At 42.0% G+C, this 22,710-nt stretch overlaps 1 protein-coding gene across 1 annotated transcript in view; it reads left to right on the top strand.

Moving 5' to 3' along the window:
• Positions 1-22,710, top strand: part of cdh23 (cadherin-related 23) — a 184,809-nt gene that overhangs the window by 69,931 nt on the left and 92,168 nt on the right. Inside the window, exons 6-8 of the mRNA XM_085369492.1 lie at positions 3,532-3,726; positions 3,833-3,961; positions 7,696-7,774. Of these exons, the coding sequence (XP_085225618.1) occupies positions 3,532-3,726; positions 3,833-3,961; positions 7,696-7,774 (403 nt within the window). The remainder of the gene's footprint in view (positions 1-3,531; positions 3,727-3,832; positions 3,962-7,695; positions 7,775-22,710) is intronic.

Consider the following 22,710-nt stretch of genomic DNA (forward strand, 5'->3'; position numbering starts at 1 on the left):
CCCACATTTCCGGTTCACGCGCGTCAAAATATCATATTTTGACGCGCGATGGATTTTTCTTGGACACGCGTTGAGACGCGAATGTACACGCGTCAAATTAGGGGCGTTTGGGGCGTTTTATTCGCGTCCATCGCGTTCGGTATATGGCAGTCTAGCTTAATGTGGTTGGACAGACCCGTTTGCGATGCTGTTTATGTTTGCATGCAGAGACCACTCCGAGAGAGCAGAGCACACATTTCATTACACAAATTACAAATGCGTACACACATATGCCCACGCGAGGTCTGATTCTGCTCATACTGTCTACCCCCTCTAACCCAGGCGTTCACACACAGTTACACAGTTTCATGGACTCTGACACACCACTATTTACACACACACACACATGCACATGCAAATAGGCTTCTACACTCCCCTGACACCAGTGCAGACCAGAGGTGGGACCAAGTCATTGTTTTGCAAGTCTCAAGTAAGTCTCAAGTCTTTATCCTCAAGTCTCAAGTCAAGTCTCAAGTAATGTCAGGCAAGTCAGAGTCGAGTCTCAAGTCACTGGTGTAAAAGTCCGAGTCAAGTCACAAGTCTGAAACTTTGAATTTCAAGTCCTTTCGAGTCTTTAAAAAAAAAAAACAACGAAAAAATAATGTTGCAGTTATGCTAAATGTAAATATTAGACCATGTAATTTTAAATCTGTGTTTTTCTCAACACATGACAAAAGTGAACGTAGAAAATATACACAAATTGTGAAATTGCACCTCTTTAAAATGCAGCTCAATTAAACTTAGCTCCAAGAATAATTTTCACCGACAGTTCTGAGATAAGCTGCATGTTATTCTTGGATGCGGTTGTAGGACCAGCTTTAAAATCGCATGACAAAAATATCATACACATTAAAAAAAACTGTATCACCAACGTAGCCTGGACAACATTTGCTAGTTAGATGAAGTCAGCTATCTCATCGTAGCATATTTATATGCATATTTATAATCATACGGTTCTTGGAGTGAGCGCATACACTCATGAAGTTTAGTAACTTCAGGTCACTGCAACAAGCCCAGGTACAGTTTACCGACGGATGGGTACAGGACCTTGAAATGCACCGTGTAGAACGAAAGACCATCGTACGTATCATAAGTTTACCAGTCTCACAAATTGTCTTCATAAATACACATTCATTAACCGTTTATTAATAGGACCTTTGAGCTCAATGGTAATTAATTAGCAGTGGAAATAATTTCTGGTACCCATCACAGAAATGTAGCAGTGACAATAATACTGTATGCTGTAATCGTACTGGGCAATTAGTGATACAAAAAACCTGTTTTATCCTGTGAATAAAAGTATATGTTTTTGTCAATGTACCATAATAACAGAAGCGAAACGCAATATTGTGTCAGGACAATTCACTATTTATGCACAATAAATAAAGGAGCATAGCGCGACAATTTCTGTTCAGCGCCAGACTTGCTTGTAACCTATATCACTAATTATGTTATGAAAATGACGTATTAAGTACTAAAAAACACTGACCTTCGTGTAAATGCTTGGAGCAGACTAACCTGTGAGCTGGAGGGTTCTGGGACGTTATATTTGGTCTTAGAATGGCTGCAATCCAGTCGCGTCTTTGTTACTTCGGAAACATGGCTGAACAATTTCTCTTCAACGACGTAATCCGATAACAACCGATCTCTTTACCCGTCGGCTTCCCGTGGCTGTCATGCGACCGGCTATTGCAGTTAATGATACAACAGCTTCTTGCCATTTTTGTGTTTCTTTTTATCGCTGTGTGACTGATTTCAATTGAAAGCCTGCGTGCGCTAGTACCGCTTGCCACGAGTTCCCAGAATCCTTTGCGGTTCTACCCGTGAATGACGTCACATTTTCAATCTCTATATAATATGCATGTTAAATTTTATATTTGGGGTAAAATATCAAGTCTTTTCAAGTAAACCGGTTCAAGTCCAATTCAAGTCCCAAGTCATTGGTGTAAAAGTCCAAGTCAAGTCACAAGTCTTAGAACATTTTTTCAAGTCAAGTCTAAAGTCATAAAATTAATGACTCGAGTCTGACTCGAGTCCAAGTCATGTGACTCGAGTCCACACCTCTGGTGCAGACAGACTGTGGGGTCAACTGCTCTCTTACTGTGTCACTTTAGCTCTGGCTCAGGGCCCAGCTCAGTTCAACACTATGACCTCCCCATGTGGTCACACTCTGCCCCTGCGATAGACAAGACCACACACACACACGTAAACGTAGACACCCATACATACACACACATACACACACACACTCTCTGGTCTGTGTCTACAGGTCTGGTAAACAGGAGGAGAGAGTAGAAGACCTGTGCAAGTGGATTTTATTTTTCTTTTTTAGTGGAATATCAGGATGCGTCCCATCCTCCTTCACGTCCTTTCCCCTCTGTACCTGTACACATTCTCATTTCTTATTAATCGTGCATGTATTTGTGGCTGTTTTGAGATAAAATTCCAATTAATGATGCCGTTGTTCCACAGACTTTTCAGGCTACCTGGAAAATGTGTGTCTTTATACAGCCTTCTCTTTTTTTTATTTAATTTTTTCTTTTGTTTGTTTGGTTTTTTATTTCACACATGACCCTCTGGTGTAGCATCTTGCAGCCTTTCTGGGCATTTCATATATCTTTGCTTTTAGCTTTTTGATACCCAAGACCATTTCTGTGGGCAACACAGATAGGCAATGCATATATTTACAGACAGCAAAGCGCAAGAAATACTTTCTGTTGTAGGGATAGATGCATTATTGTAACAACAACAGTTTGCCTTACCCCGGCAAGTTGCTCTTTCACTTGCAAACAAGAGGGTTAAGTCTGCCATAAATTTGTCTTGTGTGCCTGATCTCCACGGACAACTCAAAACCAACGTTGGGGTTATTGTTTCACATTCGCGTCAGTTTAGCTGTATTACTGAAATCATTGCTTTTATTTATCCAGATGGACTACAAATACTTTGTTATTAGATGTCATTATTCATGGGAAACACTGCTGGGGATCAATCGCAATCACAACCAAATTGTTTTGGATAATAATAATTATTAATTAAGTTAAACTGCCATCTGTTGCTTTCGTAGTTAATAAAACCTGTACCTGCTTCATTCTTTATTTTTCTCTGACTTTTAAATGTAATTATAGGAGATATGTGGGCGACCGTGGCTCAGGGGGTTGGGAAGCGCATCTGTAACCGGAAGGTCGCCGGTTCGATCCCTGGGCTCTCTGTCCTGGTCGTTGTGTCCTTGGGAAAGACACTTTACCCTACTTGCCTACTGGTGTTGGCGCGACATGGCAGCCTCGCTTCTGTCAGTTTGCCCCAGGGCAGCTGTGGCTACAACTGTAGCTTGCCTCCACCAGTGTGTGAATGTGAGAGTGAATGAATAGCTTTGGGTGCCTTGAAAAGTGCTATATAAATCCAATCCATTATTATTATATCTTCCTGCATACACTTGGGTTGTTGTTTGTATATATTCACTTCTCTGTGTGTCTTCTTTGATGTGTCTTTCAGGACACACCAGTGGGCAGATCCATATTCATGGTAAACGCCTCCGATCCAGACCAAGGCACTGGGGGCAGTGTTCTCTTCTCCTTTCAGCCACCTTCTGCCTTTTTCGCCATTGATGGAGCCCGAGGCACTGTCACTGTGACCAGAGCTCTGGACTATGAGACGACGACAGCCTACCAGCTCACCGTCAACGCTACGGTCAGCACACATACAGTATCAAAACTTAGTCTCTGTTAGCAAAATTGCATTAGCGCTGTTAAATGTATACTGTGTTTGTTTGTTTGTGTTTTTTGGTTTCTGAAAGGATCAAGACAAAATCAGACCTCTGTCACGGCTTGCCAGCTTGGCTATCACCATCACTGATGTCCAAGACATGGATCCCATTTTCACCAATCTGCCCTACAGTACCAACATAGAGGAGGATGTTCCCCTGGTCAGTAATACAGTCCCACTTTACATCTCACCACCACAGTGTGTACCCTCTTCAAGCAGCTTTCGTCTTTTCTTTCTTTCCATCCTGCTCTGATGCCAGAACATTCAACTTATATTTTACCTCATTTCTCATATCCCGCTCCTCCTGTCTCATGCTCATGTTGCTCTTTGATTATTCAGTAGGTGTATACAACTCGTGCAAAGAAATATGATTAAAAACAAAGAGTTTCTAAAAGCAGAATGGGAGAATGAGCCTTTAGCTTTCAGGACCTTCTTCTGTGGAATCAGCTCCCAATCTGAATAGGATACAGATGGTTCGTACTTTTTAGGTTAGGCTTAAAATTCCCCCTTTTGATAAAGCTTATAGTAGATCAGCTGACCATGAATCCTCCCCTAGTTAGGCTGTAACAGGTCTTGGCTGTGGGGGTTTCCCATGATGCTATGAGCATTTCTCCTTCACTCACCTCTATGTGTTTACAATTGAACTCACAGTGTGTCTTTTGTCCTGTCTCCCTCTCCTCACTGCCAAGTCTGGTTCTGCCAGAGGTTATTTCCTGTTAAAAGGGAGTTTTTCTTTCCCACTTTTGCCACGTGTTTGCTCAGAGGGGTCATTTGACTGTTGGGGTTTTCTCTGTATTATTTTTGGGGCCATACCTTACACTATAAATTACCTTGAGGTGATTGTTGTTGTAATTTGGGCTCTATGGTAAATGGCCTGTATTTACATAGCGCTTTACTAGTCCCTAAGGACCCCAAAGCGCTTTACCTATCCAGTCATCCACCCATTCACACACTGGTGATGGTAAGCTACAGTGTAGTCACAGCCACCCTGGGGCGCACTGACAGAGGCGAGGCTGCCGGACAATGGCGCCACCGGGCCCTCTGACCACCACCAGTAGGCAACGGGTGAAGTGTCTTGCCCAAGGACACAACGACCGAGACTGTCCGAGCCGGGGCTCGAACCGGCAACCTTCCGATTACAAGGCGAACTCCCAACTCTTGAGCCACGATCGCCCATCTATAAAAAAAACTGAATTGACTCTAATTGAATGACGGCATGATATTTCACATCTTATCGTCACTCCTGAGCCTCCTGTGGCATGTGTATGAAGTCTGGGTATAACATGAAGTACATTAGGGACTCAAAATGGCCGTAGCTTTGTTTCAGTTTCAAGTAGGTTTATAATGGGTATGTGATACACTAAATGTCTGTTTCTCTGTACACCATTATGTTCACTCTCCTGGCTCAGCTCTTAAACTCAGTTCCCAGGTGGCTAATGGTCCAGCTACTGATGTTTCCACTTGTAGAGAGAGAATTACACACAGGGGCATAACACTGTCCGTCCCGATTGTGGTTTCTCACTCTATCAGTTTTCGTTCTGTCTCGTCCCCAGTCTCTCACCCATATCAGCCCCCCGACTCACACAACAACCCGCACGTCCCTCGTTCCCAGCCCGAATGCGCTGTAGTAGAAATGTCAAGTGCTACATTTGCATGCATATTAACGGGGCGTGACGGAGTCGAAGCCCGGTGTCTCCCGGACTCTCTGATTCATCAACTGTCACCAGGAAGGTCACAATAGGAGGAAGGGGGGAGGTGTGAGGGTATGGAAAGAGAATAGGATGTCGGGGTGGAATGAGAAAAAGGTGACCGGAGAGAAGAAAAAAAGCCAGGTATAAAGTTAGATGAGGGAATAAGAGGGAAGATTTTTTTTAAAAAGAGTCCAATTACATTGGATTGTAAAGTTAACATTAGTAAGTGGATTCCAGATCACAGCAGCTTGGAAGCTTTAATCCTCAGTAATACTGCCTCGGAGTGCCTCATCTCTTACCTCTAACAGTAGGGGGCAGTGTCTAATCCTATTACAGTTACAATGTAAGAGCAGGTCACGGCAGATACACAGCCAAAATCAGAAATCTATTACTTAGCCCTGTTGACCCCACTACAGACACAGGATTACAACAGTGCTTAAAGCCAGACACATAAGTACAAGCCCGCAGCAGCACCACACTTATACACAGACACTCCTTCAATGACCTCATGTGGTATTCTGTGTCATTTCCATTATGCAGTGTTTGGTGGTGATAAGCCGAGGGCGTACAGTGACGGAATGAGTGTCAACTGTTCTCAAGGCCCTTGACATTTACACGTAGAGATATCAAACTTGGGTCCCTGTCATAGGTCATTTCTCAAAGGTGTAAGTGCGCACGCTCTGTTTCTACCTTTCCCTCTCTGGCGGCCTGTTTGTTTCTCTGTTTCTGTCTTTCTTTTATTCCTGGGCCAATCAAGCAGTCATCCAGGGAAAAGTTTGACAAAGGAGTAGAAGAAATGCTTTTTTTTATTATTATTATTTTCAGATGAAATCACAGGGCAGGGTTTTTAGCTGTTATAGCTGTGAATCTGTGCTCGGACTGACGTTTAAGCCCCTTCTAGGACAAACGCAATTTGGCTGTCAACTCAATGAGGAGAAGGAGAGGAGGATGGGGGGGTAATGCACTGTATAGCTAGAAATGAAAGGATGAAAAGAGGGAGAAGAGGTTCAGTGTATACATGTTAGTGTGTGTCTGCATGTGTGTGAAGGAGGGGAGGGATTGTATCTTTGACGCTTGATTGAACATATTGCACTTGTGTGGACAGCTCGAGAATATTGCTCATATTACTTCAGCATCACTTCTCCACACTCACTTTCTCTATTCCTCTCTTAGTATGTCCCTGCATCTTTCTCGTTTGTGTGTGTGTGTGGGTGTGTTTCCCCCTCAGTTTGTGATAGGTGCGAATCAGTCTCTCTAAAAGGCTTGTAATTGATTCTGCTGTAATTGGTCAATGACAGGAGATGCTTTGGCAGAAATGGAGCATAAACACGTCTTAGACACAATTTGCAGGATCAATGGGAGGCAGCCTGCTCGGGTGTGAGTGAGAGGGCTGAGATGGGAGTAAGGGAGGGAGGGAGGAGAGAAGGAAGTAAGTAAGGGAAGGTCTCTCAATCTCACACTGCAGCACAGGGGTTTTTAAGTACCACCGCTGCGTCTGATTGAGGCAAGAAGGCTGAGAAAGCTCAGCGGATCAAAGACTTTTCAAATAGCTTTCTGTCTTTCGTTTTGATTTTTTTTCTTCTCTTTTTTCAGCTGTCACACTGTGGTTTTGTTGAGTAGCAGAGTCATTGACGCAGCAGGGGAACTTCGAAACAATGAAAGGAGAAATAAACCCCAATGAAATGCTAATAACACACATAAAGAAAAAATAGTTTGTGATTTGCCTGCACTTTTTACATTTTTTTCCACCCTCTCCATTGAAGAGATACAAAGGAGGATTGGAAATACGATACTGTTATGCTTTAAAATTTGATGGGCACGTCTTTGTGAGAGATAAGTGGATATTTACGGTTTTGATATGCCTAGGAATATTCTGTTAGCTTGTTGATGCTTTGGTTACAGATATTTGATTCACCGGTATAAACTAAGGTATCCTGTCCTGATTTTTAAAAGAAGAAAAGAGAAAGGGAGATTTCAAACACATTCAAGGCGTCTATCATCCTGTGTGCACATAGCAGAGGACAAAATAGCATGTAGTTGTATTTTATTTAGCAAAAACTGCTAACTGTGTCCCAAGGGTTTGATGTTATTGTTTTTTCTCTGATTAAAGTGGAAACTACTTTTCAACAACTAAAAAAATGTGTCTGTGAAGACTGCATGCAGCTTACAGGTTATATTTGTGCGTGCGTGTGTGTCTCTGCAGGGATACGAAGTGCGGAAGATAACAGCCATTGACCAGGATCTTGGTCGACCAAGAGGAATCGGCTACACCATCATCACAGGTCTGAGTCACATAATCGATCTGACATCCGCAGCACATAGAGGGGAATCGATCACCTCTTATCATAATTCCGCAGTAATAATAGACAAGTCTCATCAAGCACAACAGTCAATAACAGCAGAGAGGAGCGCCTCAGAATTGGAGAATAGGCTTGGCTCTGAGCATTTATTAATCACTGTTTTGGTTCAGTTATGCAGAAGTCAGCTTTCATTTTGTGTTATCATTCTTAAGTTGGCTTGTGCCATCAAAACAGGATTATGATTTGTCAGCGTGACAAATTTTACCTTCGGCAGACGAGAAGGATGCCACGATTTTTCTGTTGTCGTCTCCGTTTGCGGTTTTTTTTGTTTTGTTTTCTTTAAGATTTTGTTTTAGATTTGAGATAAAGGGCCAAAACAAATGACCGCCATATTAAGCTCACTTCGGAAATCCCTGACTTGTGTTGGTGTTACTATATCTGAGAGCTTTACTTTGGAGTTGTACAGCTTGTATGGTGCTGATAAGGATGAAGCAGTGATCCTGCATTAAATACTCAGTTTTCTTACTTCTGCCAAGGATATGATGTTTATGCCTGCCAGTTGCTTTGTCTGTCTGTCTGCCAGGAAGATATCTCACAAACTGAACTGACTTCATGAAAGTTGGTGGACAGATTGACCCTGGGGCAAGGTTGCTTAAAGTTAAACTTTGGTGTTGATCCGTATCTGGGGATAGACAGGTATTTGTAATGACATGAATACTATATTCATCCTTCCGAGGCTCAAGGAATCAAATTAATATAAAGATTTCGTGAAATAATTATTGTTATGAGTACTAACGGCATGCAGCAAAAGCATTGCGTATTAACTCTGCACACACTTTGTAGCTTTGTGTCTTAATCTTTATGCGCCACTGCACCACTTTGCTCTGTAAAACTGGCTTCACATGCTTCGTAATCCTGTAAAACTCGTTGTTAAGCTTGCGCTAAAGGTGCAGATGGATATCTGGGAGAAGTTACAACAAGAGTAATATTGACTGACTATGTAACAGGATAAACTTTAAATGCACCCCAGTATTATGAATATAACTAGATTAAGTGAATGATTCAGCTGTCATGTTTACACCTGTGCCAATTTATCTTACAGTTAGCTCTTAATGCAGGAAGCATAACTCAGAACAGCTTAATGACATAATGATGACAATATCCTAAATTCCTCCTGCTGTAGTCAATTACTCTCTTTTTTAAGATGCTATTATTTTGTAACTACAACTCTTAATCAGTTTAAAAGAAAAGGTATTAATGAAAAGATTTGCTGGGATTAATTGCAATAAATTACCTTTTTAAGACTGAAAAAAGCATGGAATTAATATTGAATTAATTTCCTCTAAGTGGAATAAGTGGAAGTGAATATTAACATTAAATATAAATAACCCATACTTACAGTAATGTGCAAAAGTCTTGAATCACCACTCATTTCTTTATGTTTTACTTCAAAGTAGCAAGACTGTTGTTCAAGAGCTCGTGAGGCGATACTTATCAAGACTTTCTGAACATCTTTCAAAGACTTTCTTTGGTTATTGTGAGAAAGGCTGAAGTATATCAAATTACACAGGAGAGAGGTGCAACAGTGAGTGTCTGCAGCCCTCTGTAAAACACGGTGGAGGCTCCGTCAAGGTTTGGGACTGCATATCTGCCAGTTCAGCTTGATGATGATCCCAAACACACTGCCGAATTCGTTAAAAGCATGTTGACTGTCTAATATCTCTATAAATTGATGCACTTATCTCCTATTTTCCTATCAAATGATAAATAAATGACAGGTAGCTGAAGGCTTTTGCACAGTCCTGTGGCTTGAATGAATACTTAGTAATATTTATTGAGAGAAATGTAATCATATTGCCCAGTATACCCAGCTAATCAACCTTTTTTAATTTTCTCCAAATCAGTAGTCACTGTGACGCCATCTTGCTTGAGTCCATTTCCTTATTTTAAACTTAAGCATGCTCGTTTTAAGTTTCGACGTTGCCCCAGGGTAATTGGCCTGGACAAATGTTTATAGAGTTAATTACTGGAAGGCAGACTTTTTTTTGTGCACATGGATATGAATGTATTTTCATGTGCCAGAAAAGCAGAACTCATGGAAGTGGATGCAGGCCAGACACAGACAGATCGAGAGTTGACTGCACATTAACTTAATGTTAGTGCTATTTGTTGACATCGTATCTGAAGAGAATGGAAAACAAGTTTACCTGATGACTGTTCCATCAGTTTACCCTCAGCTGTTTCTTTTTTTCTCCTCATTGATGCACATTAACACCTGTTTTGACACGGGGACGGTGAGCCACCTGTGCAATTTACAGAACCCTACACAACTTGTGAAGTGATCTAGCCGTGCTAATTGTGTTCATTTTTCTTTCTAATGTGTCAGATATTACAATTGACTCACAAAAAAGAATGCAGTAATTTTGACAGCACTATTATAAATTATTCTTGACTGTCACAAAGCTTCTGTGAGCAGCAAATAGTCAATTTAAATTATGATTTATATCTGAGTAATTGACCCAGTTGTGTTGCTTGTATGCATCACAGCCGCTGAGCGTATCAGTCAGACTTGTGCGGCCTGTTTGAGAATACAAACCTGAATCATAGTTAATCAGGAGAGACATGAAGCATCTCTATTTCTATTAAGATAAAACACACAAACACTTTTGACTCTGTTGTCCATCCACTGCTGCAATGCTTCTTTAATACCCCTGCAGGGTGTTTATTTCAACCACAATCAGTGTTTCAGTCCTGAAGGACGAACAATCCCTCAAAGATCCTTCAGGACTGAAACATTGATCTGCGTGGTGGAAAATAAACACCCATTGGGAGGATTACAACCGTCTGTGGACTGTATCCTTTAAACTCTGCTTGCCCCCTGTTGAGCCCAGAATGGCCAGGATGGAGGGACATCGGTGCCTCCACTATTGCCAGCTGGCTGATAAGGGCTGGCACCGCTTGATATGCTTGGCACACCATGGGAATTTGTGGTGATAAAGATATTCAGTCTTCTACCATCTGCTGAGTCACTGCGCAATCTCACAGCTGAACGAAGGAATTTGACCCTTTGTCCACGCATGTGCGCAGCCATGCATTATTTGTGAGTGTGTGCGCTTGATAGCTGTATGCTCAGGACAGAGAGGCCACTGCCCAGCCCACTTCTTTACTGAGCTCACCATAAACCTGCTGCTCCCATTCAGTGCACACACCTACTCAGTCTTACTTACCGTCTGCTGCCACATGTTGTATTGTTGTGTGTGTTGTGCTTGTTGCAAAGTTGAGCTTGGCTGAGTTAAGCTCTGGAGGAGAAAAGCATTAAAAAGACATTAATTAGGTGGTGCGATGTATTCCCGGTCGTTGCAAAATCAAGAGTTATAGCACCGCACTAAGCCCTTATGGAGATGGAGTCTGTAGGCTTGATAAAATCATTATAAGTTTGATAGATAATGGAAGTTGAAGGGTGATGTAGTGCTAGGAGATAAAGGTGGGAGGGTAAGGTTATATGATGATGCATTTTGCATGGATATATGTGTGTGTAGCCTCTATATGTGTGTGCTTGTACATGCACGCTTACACATATGCCTCTGTCTATCTGCTCAGATTGGTGCGAGGGCGTGCTTGTTTGCAGACTTAAGTGTGACTCTGCATGACTCCTCTCTTGCCTTCCCGCTCCTCACCCCGAGTGTCCTCTGAGACTGCGGCTCACTCCCGCGGGACTCGTCTCATTAGTTCAGTAATTAAGATAAACGAGGTTTTAATTGCAGCTGTGATTCACGCTAATGATTGTGGGACTCAAGATGAGGATTTCCTCTCCCTCCTCCAATCAGAGGAGTGTATCTGGGATTTGATGTGTACATGAGATAGAATCACAGCAGCGCTCTGCCCGCAGTGTTGCAGTTGTTATTTTTTTGTTATGATGGAGATTCAGGGTAGCGGTTCTGATGGTAAATCCCCGGTCCACAGGGTGAGACTTAGCCCTCTTATTGGACCTCTGACTCACTGCTCTCATTATATATCACTTTAGCAATAGCCCACTGCTGAACTATCCACTGGATTTTTCCTGCTCTAAACATCTGTGGGGGGTTTTCTGACCCAAAATGCTCCAACAATTCCTCAATTACTGGAAATGAGAAAGAAAGGTTTTATCGCACACCTATAGTGGCTGTTGCCTTAAACAAACAAACATATTCATGTATACTCCTGACAGAGTTTTGGTTTTTTTAAGTGTGGCTAAAACACAATCTTTCTTCTGAGTTGATGGTCGGTAAATTACTTAATGCTCATCATTGTCAGTGGTACTAAAGTCGCTCCAAATATACAAGTTACTTTTTATTTCATGCATTTATTACTTAATGATGTTGATTCCTGCATATCTTAAATGGGGCGTGCAGTATAATCATCAAAACAGCTTAAAAGCAGCTTAAAAGCAGCATTGACCATGCAATGTGCCTGCAAACAAGATTAAAAGACAATACTTAATTCACGTTGTAGTAATCATGTTAGCATGCTCCTTAGTGCTGAGAGGCATGCTGAATTGAAATAAAATCAGTCCAGCATGCCTTTTTGCGATTATTGTATTTGTCATTTTTGCAAGGCTTTTTATTTGGGAAAGCTGTGCAGCAGATCCTTATTGATTACTCTTAGTGGTCCTTCTTCCTACTTATTCAGTCACACATCTGCCATGTAATAAAATTTAAATACACATTAAAAACCTTTTTTTAAAGAAAAAGAAGAAGAAAGAGAAGCTCAGTCATTCAGGAGACTAGGGAGTAGATCTGTGGCTCCTCCTCCTTGGGGTAGCTTGTGCTTCAGGTGTTTCTGTATGAAAACATTTGACCTCAGGATGGATGGTTGGATGGATACTTGGCACCCAGATGTCTTTGGAATCAAATATCTGCGTGCTTAGTCTTGTTTCACCGCTTGCTGTGACTCCTGTTCCTCTCAGGAATATCAGATTACATGTTCCCATGACAGTTCTCCTCTAACGCTAGCATCTCAACTTTGACTCAAGTTGTTAGATCTTTGGAAAGATTTGTCAGATTAATCCCTCTAAAAGATAAGATCATAACAGCTTTGCACCTCTGTCATCACTGAGATGATGCTCAGCTATGCTATCAAGCTACAGCAGAGCTAAAGAAGAAACTAAGCACATAAATAAATTGCGACTAAAAAGAAAGGTAAAGATCAAAGAGTACACAAACCCGGGGTGTTTCTGACTGATGAGCTTCTACACCAATGAGCTTCTGCCATAGCATTGTATTACATTATTCACATCTATAGCATTACATCATAGCTTTTGGACAGCAACTCAAGCAATAAACAATCCCAAAACGTCAGCCATCATCTGCTCAAACCCATCCCTGAGGACGACAGGGGGGAAACACAGACAACACTAGTCAGTCTCAATGACACCCCCAATGACCTGAGGAACTATCACTCTAAAGCCCAGATGGACTCATTTTAGCACAATGTCTACTCGCTACATGCTCATGTCTATCTGCACACATATATGCTCGGACAGATCACCTACTTCACACTTACAGACAGATATTAAAGTACAGTATTCATCTTAAGAAATATAAAAAATACCCAATATTGACCTACTGAACATATTTTACCTGCTAAAAATAACTTTCTGTCTTGCTTTCTGTGATTTCTATTATAGAGGACTTGAGGCAAGCAGTCTTGCCCCAAAAATACTGCTGTCCGTTAGGATAAGAGTTAAGCTTGTGTAAAGTTTCTGTAGCCTCTCCTCTGCGCTGTAATAATAGTGTAAGAATAAGCAGAATAAAAGTCAGCCTTGCGTCTCACAGAACGAAAGGACATCCCCCAAGCCTTTCATATCAGCCTCTTGTTTATCTTTGTGTGCTTGGTTCTATCGCTTTTGTCACATGCAAGCACAACTAATCCCACTCTAAGCTCCTTCCATCGCTACACTTTTCTTTCCTTTTAGACCATTCTTCCTTTCTCATTGTAGCGTCTTCGTGCTGGGAAACTGCAGCAAAGATGTTATTTAATTTGCAGCTAAAGTAGTACAGATTTACAATATCATCACTGGGTATTTTGAAGTCTGTCAGGAACCTGAAGAGCAAGACCACATATTGCACGTACACATTTGCCTATGGACACAGAGACAGAACAGGTGTCCACTGTCCACTGCACTTAGTATTAGGGGGGCATCCTCTAGCCTGCCCTCAGCAAAGCGGTGTCACAGGTACGGCCATGCCATTTCCTGCCTGGACACACTGATAAGTTGTAAAGGCGATTATTTCCCGTTGTCTGTCTTTCCCCACATATCTTTATCTCTCAGTACTGCTACACCCTGATGCTCTGATTCCATGCGACTACTGCCTAACTTGTATCAGCAGACATGTTGTAATATGGACAAGCCTAATACCTGTTATTCTATAGGGAGCTCTTATTGTCACTGTCGCATCACGGGAATTTCTCCTGGTTTTCAATTAGACGCTCTGAGGCTCACCACAGCCCGGTGCTATGTAATCTCTCAGGGAAGGCAGATAGTCTGCGGGATGCTGATTGTGACACAATCCCAGGACTAGTGAAGTCTAGTAGAGTGCAGCAATCAAATGCAATCACAGCCAAGTCCAGGCCTCACTTTGTTATGGTGTGATCAGCCTCAGCTTTACAGCAACTAAAATGTGAAGTCAATAATACTGATCATCTCCTTACGATGCAAAATCTGCTGCGTTGTGAGGACATGATGCTCACATCTTTGTGGATGTTATTCTGACATGTGCTAGCCAACTGGATGTGGTGGAAGAACAAGGACACCCCGCATGGCAACAACCCTCCTCAAAGGCATCAGCCCCTGCTAGCAGAGCAATGCATCGTGAAAGAGCACAAAAACTGCACAGCTGTTCAAATTCTTTTCCACTATTGATCTCAGTTATTGGTCTGTATTTTAATTGTAATAAAAGGTCTATTTTGCTTTTGTTATATTTCCAGCATACACTGGAGGTTTATCAATTGCTGTTCTGTTCATTTACCCTTTGGATAAAGAGGACACCACTGGCCTTAAGAAGTGATATTCTAAGCTATTGGCTTGTGAACAACAGCATTTCCCAATGTCAAATCCAATTTCCTCTTCTGCTGTCTTCTAACCCGCTGCTGTTTTGTACTCTGTGCAAAAACTGACTTTGTGTTGTCTAGCACGCTGCAAAAAATCAGATAATAGGGTAAATCAGTCTAGCCTAGTCTCACTGAGAGACACCGACAAGATTTTTCGCAAACACGCTGCTACAAATACACTTCAAATACACACACTAGCGATAAGACCACACTGCCAGTTCAATACTCAGTTGAAAAGAGACTGTGACGTCTTGGGCTGACAGACCAAATCCAGGAATCAATAGCTGTAAGCCTAATTATTTTTCATGAGACCTGAAGATTGTAGATCGTGGATACATTTATCTGTGACCAGGATGAGAATTGTGTTGGTCTGAGGTTAGGTTAGGTCAGTGGCATCTTGAGCTAAAGTCATTGGAGGAAGCGCACAGAATGTTTTAATGCTGTTTGTTCCTAATAAATATGTAATAAAGTAGGATTTATGCCCTGTCCAAACTGCAGTTGGACACTCTCCCATTCCACCCACACACTTCCAACAATGGTCATGGGATGACTGTGTCTTCAGTTATTTGTAACGTTACCAAACCAACAGTATTGTTGTTGGCCAGCAGGGTAGAGGTAAACTGTACTTCTCTTCCTCTTTCTTTTGTTTGTTGTTGTTCTTACTTAGCTGTTAATTTCACTTTTCACACATAAGTCAATAAAAAACTAAGCTATGAGAAAATGTTCAGCTGCAGGTAGAAGAGCCAAAAGCTTGGCCTGATCATGTCACGTCGATGGGTGTGGGATCATGTGCAATGTCACAGAACAAGCAAATTTGACTAGTTCTTTTGGTAGAGGCGCAAAAGGCTAACATCTCATTGGATTCACTAAGCACATTCAAAGATAAGTGGCTGCAAGTGCCTGTTGTAAAATCAAGTCAATAAGTACTGCTATGGAAAAAAATTCCACTGTTGTTCAGCAATCCGCCCACTCGTTACTGGAAAAGCAGCATTTGTCTAAATGTTTAGAGCAGGGGTGTCAAACAAAAGGCCCGGGGGTCAGAATTGGCCTAGCAGAGACTCTGGTCTGGCTCATTTGAGAGCTTTGGAAAATGTGAAGGAGGGCATATATTTTAGACTTTTAACTATATTTTACTAAGTTTTCCTACTAATAAATACCTTCCCCATTCCCATTCATACTGCAGTGAAATAATAGATAAAGAATCAAATGACAGAAAAGTTCTTGTTTTTTCACTATCAACTATAGAACTTTATGAGATTTTATTGTTTGGTTTTTTTTTACAATGCGTCCAGAAAAAGGACATTTTTTGCAAAATACAAAAAAAAAAAATCTTATTTATAATTACAGCTGTCTGGGCAATGAGCTTTCAGTACTTTTTCCATAAGTTCACATTTATTACTTATCATTTAAGTCATGCTGACAGATTTATTTTATTTTCTACAGCAGTATGTTTTATTATGTACAAAAAGTGAGACATGCTGCTGAATATACTGACAGAAATGGGATGCCCACTTAAAATCAAAGTGGGTTGTATGTACATGAAAGTAAAGCTTAATTTATACATCTGTAGAACCTGTGCAGAGCATGCAACGTAGCCTAGCAAATGGCCAACACCATTAACAGCATTTACACAGGTTGCTGGCAATGAAGGGGACCCACGTCTCTGGAGCTGCACATCAGGTTACAGCATAAGTTAGGCTTTAGGGCTTCAGGTGGCAGGAAGGGTCAAAGCACAAAGACCGCTTACGTGCATCTTACTAGCTGTGTCAACCTGAGTGATCTGTGGTTACAAACAGAAGTCGGTTTCATCTGCCACACATTCTCAGACAATACTTGTCCTTGAATCTTTTCTGAAGAAAAAAACTTTTGATGAAACTAATTCATTTAGTATTCATGAAATGCAGCTTGTCTGCCAATGGCATTATCACTTCACATCGCAGACACACAGGAGCACATGCATATGCACTAGTAGCTGTCATACACTAAAGGGTTTGTGTGAATGCACGGATGAGCACGTGCATAAGCAAATCAGTGTAAGTGAGAAGCTGTTCATTTAGATTTTGAAGCGAGTGTAGTTTGAAGACAATAACTAAAACCTCATCATTAATATGAATGCCTGTAGGCGTAATCCTTAAAAGTGACACTAATTTGTGTACATTTAGCAAAGTACACAAAATCTTAGCCCCGAGCCTCTAAGCACTGGCTGCTTGCCATATCACATTACTAGAATGTTCCAGCGCCCCCATGGTGTTGTCACCAACTAGAAAAAACAGTTGTCACTAGCTTAGTCATGGCGATTACACTCGGAGAAGTCCTGTTTCGGCTGTCCTCAAAAGCTCGAGTTTTGGAGAAAGTCATTGTTATCCACACGTCGCACACCCAGTTGAACTCATCAGATCAGATCCTTTATATCTTCTGCTTCCAGGGCAATCCTCCCATAATAACTACACGTGTAAGTTTTCCACTTTTGCAACTTAGAACACGGAAGTCGCCCAGAATCACTAGCATGTTTCCCCCCCTGTGTCTACACTCGCTCCTTTGCTGTTTGTGAGGGAGTGAATTTCAATAACAAAACTGTTCTCAGGAAATAAGCCTTCACTCCATTGTTAATGATGCAAGGGTGTAAATGTGTTTGTCAATACATAATATGAGATCTACACTCGTGTTTTCCACCTATTCTTTGGTAATGCCGAGATTCTTCAAAAGTGGCAAATTATTTGGATTTCTTTTATTTTGTAATTGTAGCATTGGCCATTGAAGCTGTTGAGCACATTATAAATTCCCAGAAAATAAGAGCTGCTTGTGTGAGTTTGTGTGTGTCTCAGTGCCTGTGGGCATTTCTCGAGGTGTGTGCGTGAGTGGATGAATTTGAGTGTGCAGGCCCACTCTAGACAAAATCATGCCATGCTTTCTCATTTTCCAGTCCAGTACTGTTGGTAATGTGAGAGCATGGCTAATCCCCTGGAGTCTCACATCACAGAGTCAAACTCTCCTGGTTAACACTAGATGCACTCTGACACACACACGTACACAAATCTTTGAATTTCTTCTTAGGAGTTTGAAATTGAAACAGCAAAATATTAACACACACAAAACACAAATTGAAGTAACAAATTTGAATTTCAAAATTCAAATAAAGAGTTTATTGCTATTTGTGTATAATTTGGGTGCGTGTGTATCTTTGAACAGCAATTTTCATCCGTTGGGGGTCTAATCACTGTGTCCTAGCAGAGCACTGGAGAACACTTTGCATCAGCAATTAGATTATGATTATATTTTCTTTCTCAGTGGCACCTCTGAGTCACCCTGTGTAATTTCAGTCTGTCTCTCTGGTCAAGCTCAACACAGCGGTGCCTAGGTGGAAGGCCCCTTCAATGGAACCTGAAGCAATGAGTCAAAGCCTCTTAACGGATGCATGCAGAGAGTACAACCAGCAGCCTGCTGTTATCTCGCAAATGTACATTACAGCACGGCACTCTAGAGCTTTTCGTAGATGCGCGTGTTTGTGTATGCACGATAGCCGCTCGGCCAGGTGAGCACCCAGTCGTCCGGGCAAGGGGCGGCTGTTGGAGAAGATTGGCATTCTAGTCAGGCCACTGAAGCTGACAAAGCAATTTAGAGGCAAGATGCCCACACTGAGTGGGTCTAAGTCCCTGATGCGCGTTACCCTCCCACCACCTCTAACAATTGTTGTCAACATCAACTTGCCTGCCTCTCCCATCAGGCAAAAAGAAATGTTGCAATGAATGTTGTGTCAGCTTAGTGTCACTAGTGCGTAACACAAAGTGGCAGTTTTTTTGTGTTTTTTCCCCCCCATGCACACTCTTACAACAACACACTACTACACTTCTCCTAACAAGATACTTGGGTCTAGCGGTTACTGCAGGATTATTACATTGATTACATGTGGCCTTTTTGCAATATTCTGTGTTATTGATCCTGTGTTTCATTGTCTTCCTGCTTCCGATAGTGGTCATTTTCAGTGTTCCACACCTATTAGGACTCAAAGGAGCTTGCAAAGAAAAGCGTCTGGACTTCTTTAAGTTGCTTGAAGATGTTTCACCTCTCATCCGAGAAGCTTCTTCAGTTCTAAGGTCAAATGGTGGAGAGTCCCAGATATAAACCTAGTGGGAGTGACCCCCCACAGAGGGACAAAAGGACCCCCTGATGATCCTCTAATCGCCTGAGCCAAGGTGTGAAACTGGGTGTGGGTCCCAATAGGCCAGAGTTTCGGGTGTGTTCATTGTGAAACCTGGCCCCACCTTATCATGCGAATTCCTGAGGTCAGATGGCCCAGGATGTGAGTGGGCGTTAAGGCGTCTGGGAAGGGATCTCAAAACTGGATTATAGATGGCAGACAGTTGGTGTCGTAAACCCCCGCCTCTGTTCAAAGATGGTCGCTCACAGTGGACATAGATGGCTTCTTTCACTCCTCTTTCAAACCATCTGTCCTCTCTGTCCAAAATGTGAACATTGGCATCCTCGAAAGAGTGTCCTTTATCCTTAAGATGCAGATGGACTGCTGAGTCTTGTCCTGTGGAGGTGGCTCTTCTGTGTTGTGCCATGCGCTTGTGAAGTGGCTGTTTGGTCTCTCCAATGTAGAGGTCTGAGCATTCCTCGCTGCACTGTACAGCATACACCACATTGTTAAGTTTGTGTTTTGGCGTTTTGTCTTTCGGGTGAACCAGTTTTTGTCTGAGCGTGTTGCTGGGTCTGAAATGCACCGGGATGTCATGCTTGGAGAAAACTCTCCTGAGTTTCTCTGATACACCGGCTACATAGGGGATGACAATGTTGTTGCGTCTGTCCTTCTTATCCTCCCTCGCTGGTGTCTGGGCGCCCTAAACGCCCTAAATGGGCGTTCTTAAAGTCAGCAAAGAGGCACAGAAAAGAAGACCAGACACCAGCGAGGGAGGATAAGAAGGACAGACGCAACAACATTGTCATCCCCTATGTAGCCGGTGTATCAGAGAAACTCAGGAGAGTTTTCTCCAAGCATGACATCCCGGTGCATTTCAGACCCAGCAACACGCTCAGACAAAAACTGGTTCACCCGAAAGACAAAACGCCAAAATACAGACTTAACAATGTGGTGTATGCTGTACAGTGCAGCAAGGAATGCCCAGACCTCTACATTGGAGAGACCAAACAGCCACTTCACAAGCACATGGCACAACACAGAAGAGCCACCTCCACAGGACAAGACTCAGCAGTCCATCTGCATCTTAAGGATAAAGGACACTCTTTCGAGGATGCCAACGTTCACATTTTGGACAGAGAGGACAGATGGTTTGAAAGAGGAGTGAAAGAAGCCATCTATGTCCACTGTGAGCGACCATCTTTGAACAGAGGCGGGGGTTTACGACACCAACTCTCTGCCATCTATAATCCAGTTTTGAGATCCCTTCCCAGACGCCTTAACGCCCACTCACATCCTGGGCCATCTGACCTCAGGAATTCGCATGATAAGGTGGGGCCAGGTTTCACAATGAACACACCCGAAACTCTGGCCTATTGGGACCCACACCCAGTTTCACACCTTGGCTCAGGCGATTAGAGGATCATCAGGGGGTCCTTTTGTCCCTCTGTGGGGGGTTACTCCCACTAGGTTTATATCAGGGACTCTCCACCATTTGACCTTAGAACTGAAGAAGCTTCTCGGATGAGAGGTGAAACGTCTTCAAGCAACTTAAAGAAGTCCAGACGCTTTTCTTTGCAAGCTCCTTTGACTACGATGACCTGGATGACTGAGAACCTTCACAGACCTATTAGGACTGTCGGCCAAAGAAAAATAAGAGCATCTGCCGTTTTAGCAAATGGCCCAAAATGATTGTTGGTCAAATTAATGTTGGGAATCATTTTGGTGATCATAGGAATTATTAATGCTGACCATGAGGGGCTGTTTCATACTGATGGTCTTGTGTTTCTTTGGTTTGTTTTAATCATAGCGATTGCCTCTAAAAAATTTGGGGGGTTTTAAGTATTATATTTGACTTAAGGCAAATAAGCCACTAAGTCTAATGTTAGCCAACAGCTTGGAAAACATCAGACTTACTGGCTTATTGGCTCACTAGTCATTGTGCAGTTCATCAATAAGGTAGTCTCGAAGCTGAAGGATAGGTTTTATGATGGTTTTAATCCTTGTCAGCATCTTTATATTTCACCAGACAGACAGACAGACAGACAGACAGACAGACAGACAGACAGATAGATAGATAGATAGATAGATGCCACTTGTCATCAGTTACATAACTAAATTCATTATGTAGGCTGGATATGATCAGCAGTAGTTTCTGTGCCTTCTACATCCTACTCTCCACCTTTTGGCCTCAGTCCAGGCCAATTACCCCAAAGCTTTGCTCTCTTTGCTAGCTTGGCTCCTCTCCTCAATGTTCATTCTTCTGTAGTTTCCCTCCCTTCCATTCCAGACTAGATATAGGGCAATAATAGAGTGCCGACTGGGGAGTGGGGAACACAGGCATGGGTTAATCTGTTGACCCCTAGCCGTTGTATACTATAGACTTACCTCAACATGTTTCTCTGAAGTCTAGACCTCAGCTATTACTCTAACCTATCTGAAAGAGAATGTTTCTTAATCCCGCTCAAAGTGTAGCTCAAGGTTCACAGTGTTCTTACTTGTGAATGTAGGATTTCAGAAAAAGGGAAAATAGCATTTATCATGTCATATAGTTAAAGGAAGTTAGTTTAATCATGCAAAAGCTAATGAAAAGCAATCATGTCTCAAAATGTAAAAAGAAGAATAAAGTAAAGTAAAAGAAGTAATAGTTGGTAAGCTACAAAAACTATGACTGATTTATATTATTAGGACAAAACCGGGGGATTAGCTACAACAAATTTCTGGCCAGAACTTCAAATAGTATTTCAGACAGATCTGTTTCATTTTTACTGAATAGACCTTAAAGTAAATCCAGTATACATTTGTTTGTAATCTGCCAAAACTGGAGTAATGTTAGCCTTGAAACCAAATAAATTCAAGAGCTCATTTTTTATTTTTCTCTAGGCCCTCTCCTTCAGACACAACACTGATGTGTGCCACAAAACACCCTGCCATATGTGCAAAAGGCTTCAGTATCAACTATGGTGAAGTGTAACCACACCTGTAAATGTTTAGCTCTCGCTGTCATTGCCACCAAAAGAGTCCCTCTAAGTGTGCGTACTGCAGCAGGTGCTTCCGACCATCCGCACAGGTGCAGACTGAACGATCAGTTTTCTGCATGGAAATAGCAAAAGAGCATCCTAAACAAATGCTTTAATGTCTTAATGCTATTGCAAATAACAAACATAGCATTAAATTTGACACAGGAGGCATGCACAGTCCAATCGTGTGAGTGTCTCTCGTTCAGAGTTGTGCCATACTGAAAGCGATACATGTTAAATGTTGTGGTGCTTAAGATTTCAATAACAAGTTTTAGTTAAATGTGACCTGTCTATGATGCTAGCATGTTCAAATTTAATTTTTGAATACAGGTCATTTAATGCAGGCCAGTTGTTGACTGAATTCTTACATGCATGAATTTGGTACACGCAGTTCACTGATGGGGAAATGTTAAAATGAAATTTTAAAAATTTCCCCAAAGCGGGCTAACAGGGACATGAGTAGTGTACGTGCCTTAAACTAGAGCTGGGATGTCGAGTCGTTTTACATCGAATGCCACATACAGCTTACATTAATCTCAAATGGACCAGACTAGTCAAACTCTCCTATCTCAGTATAAGCACGTTAAAATACACATTAGATGTCTCAGATATCTCAGTATAAGAAAAAGAAGTGCAATTTCAACAGTGCGACTTAGTTTTTCTACATTATG

The sequence above is a fragment of the Diplotaxodon limnothrissa genome, linkage group LG13 (genome assembly GCF_057381915.1).
Source record: "Diplotaxodon limnothrissa isolate DT_005_m linkage group LG13, D_limnothrissa_male_GT1.1, whole genome shotgun sequence".
Classification (NCBI taxonomy): Eukaryota; Metazoa; Chordata; class Actinopteri; order Cichliformes; family Cichlidae; genus Diplotaxodon; species Diplotaxodon limnothrissa.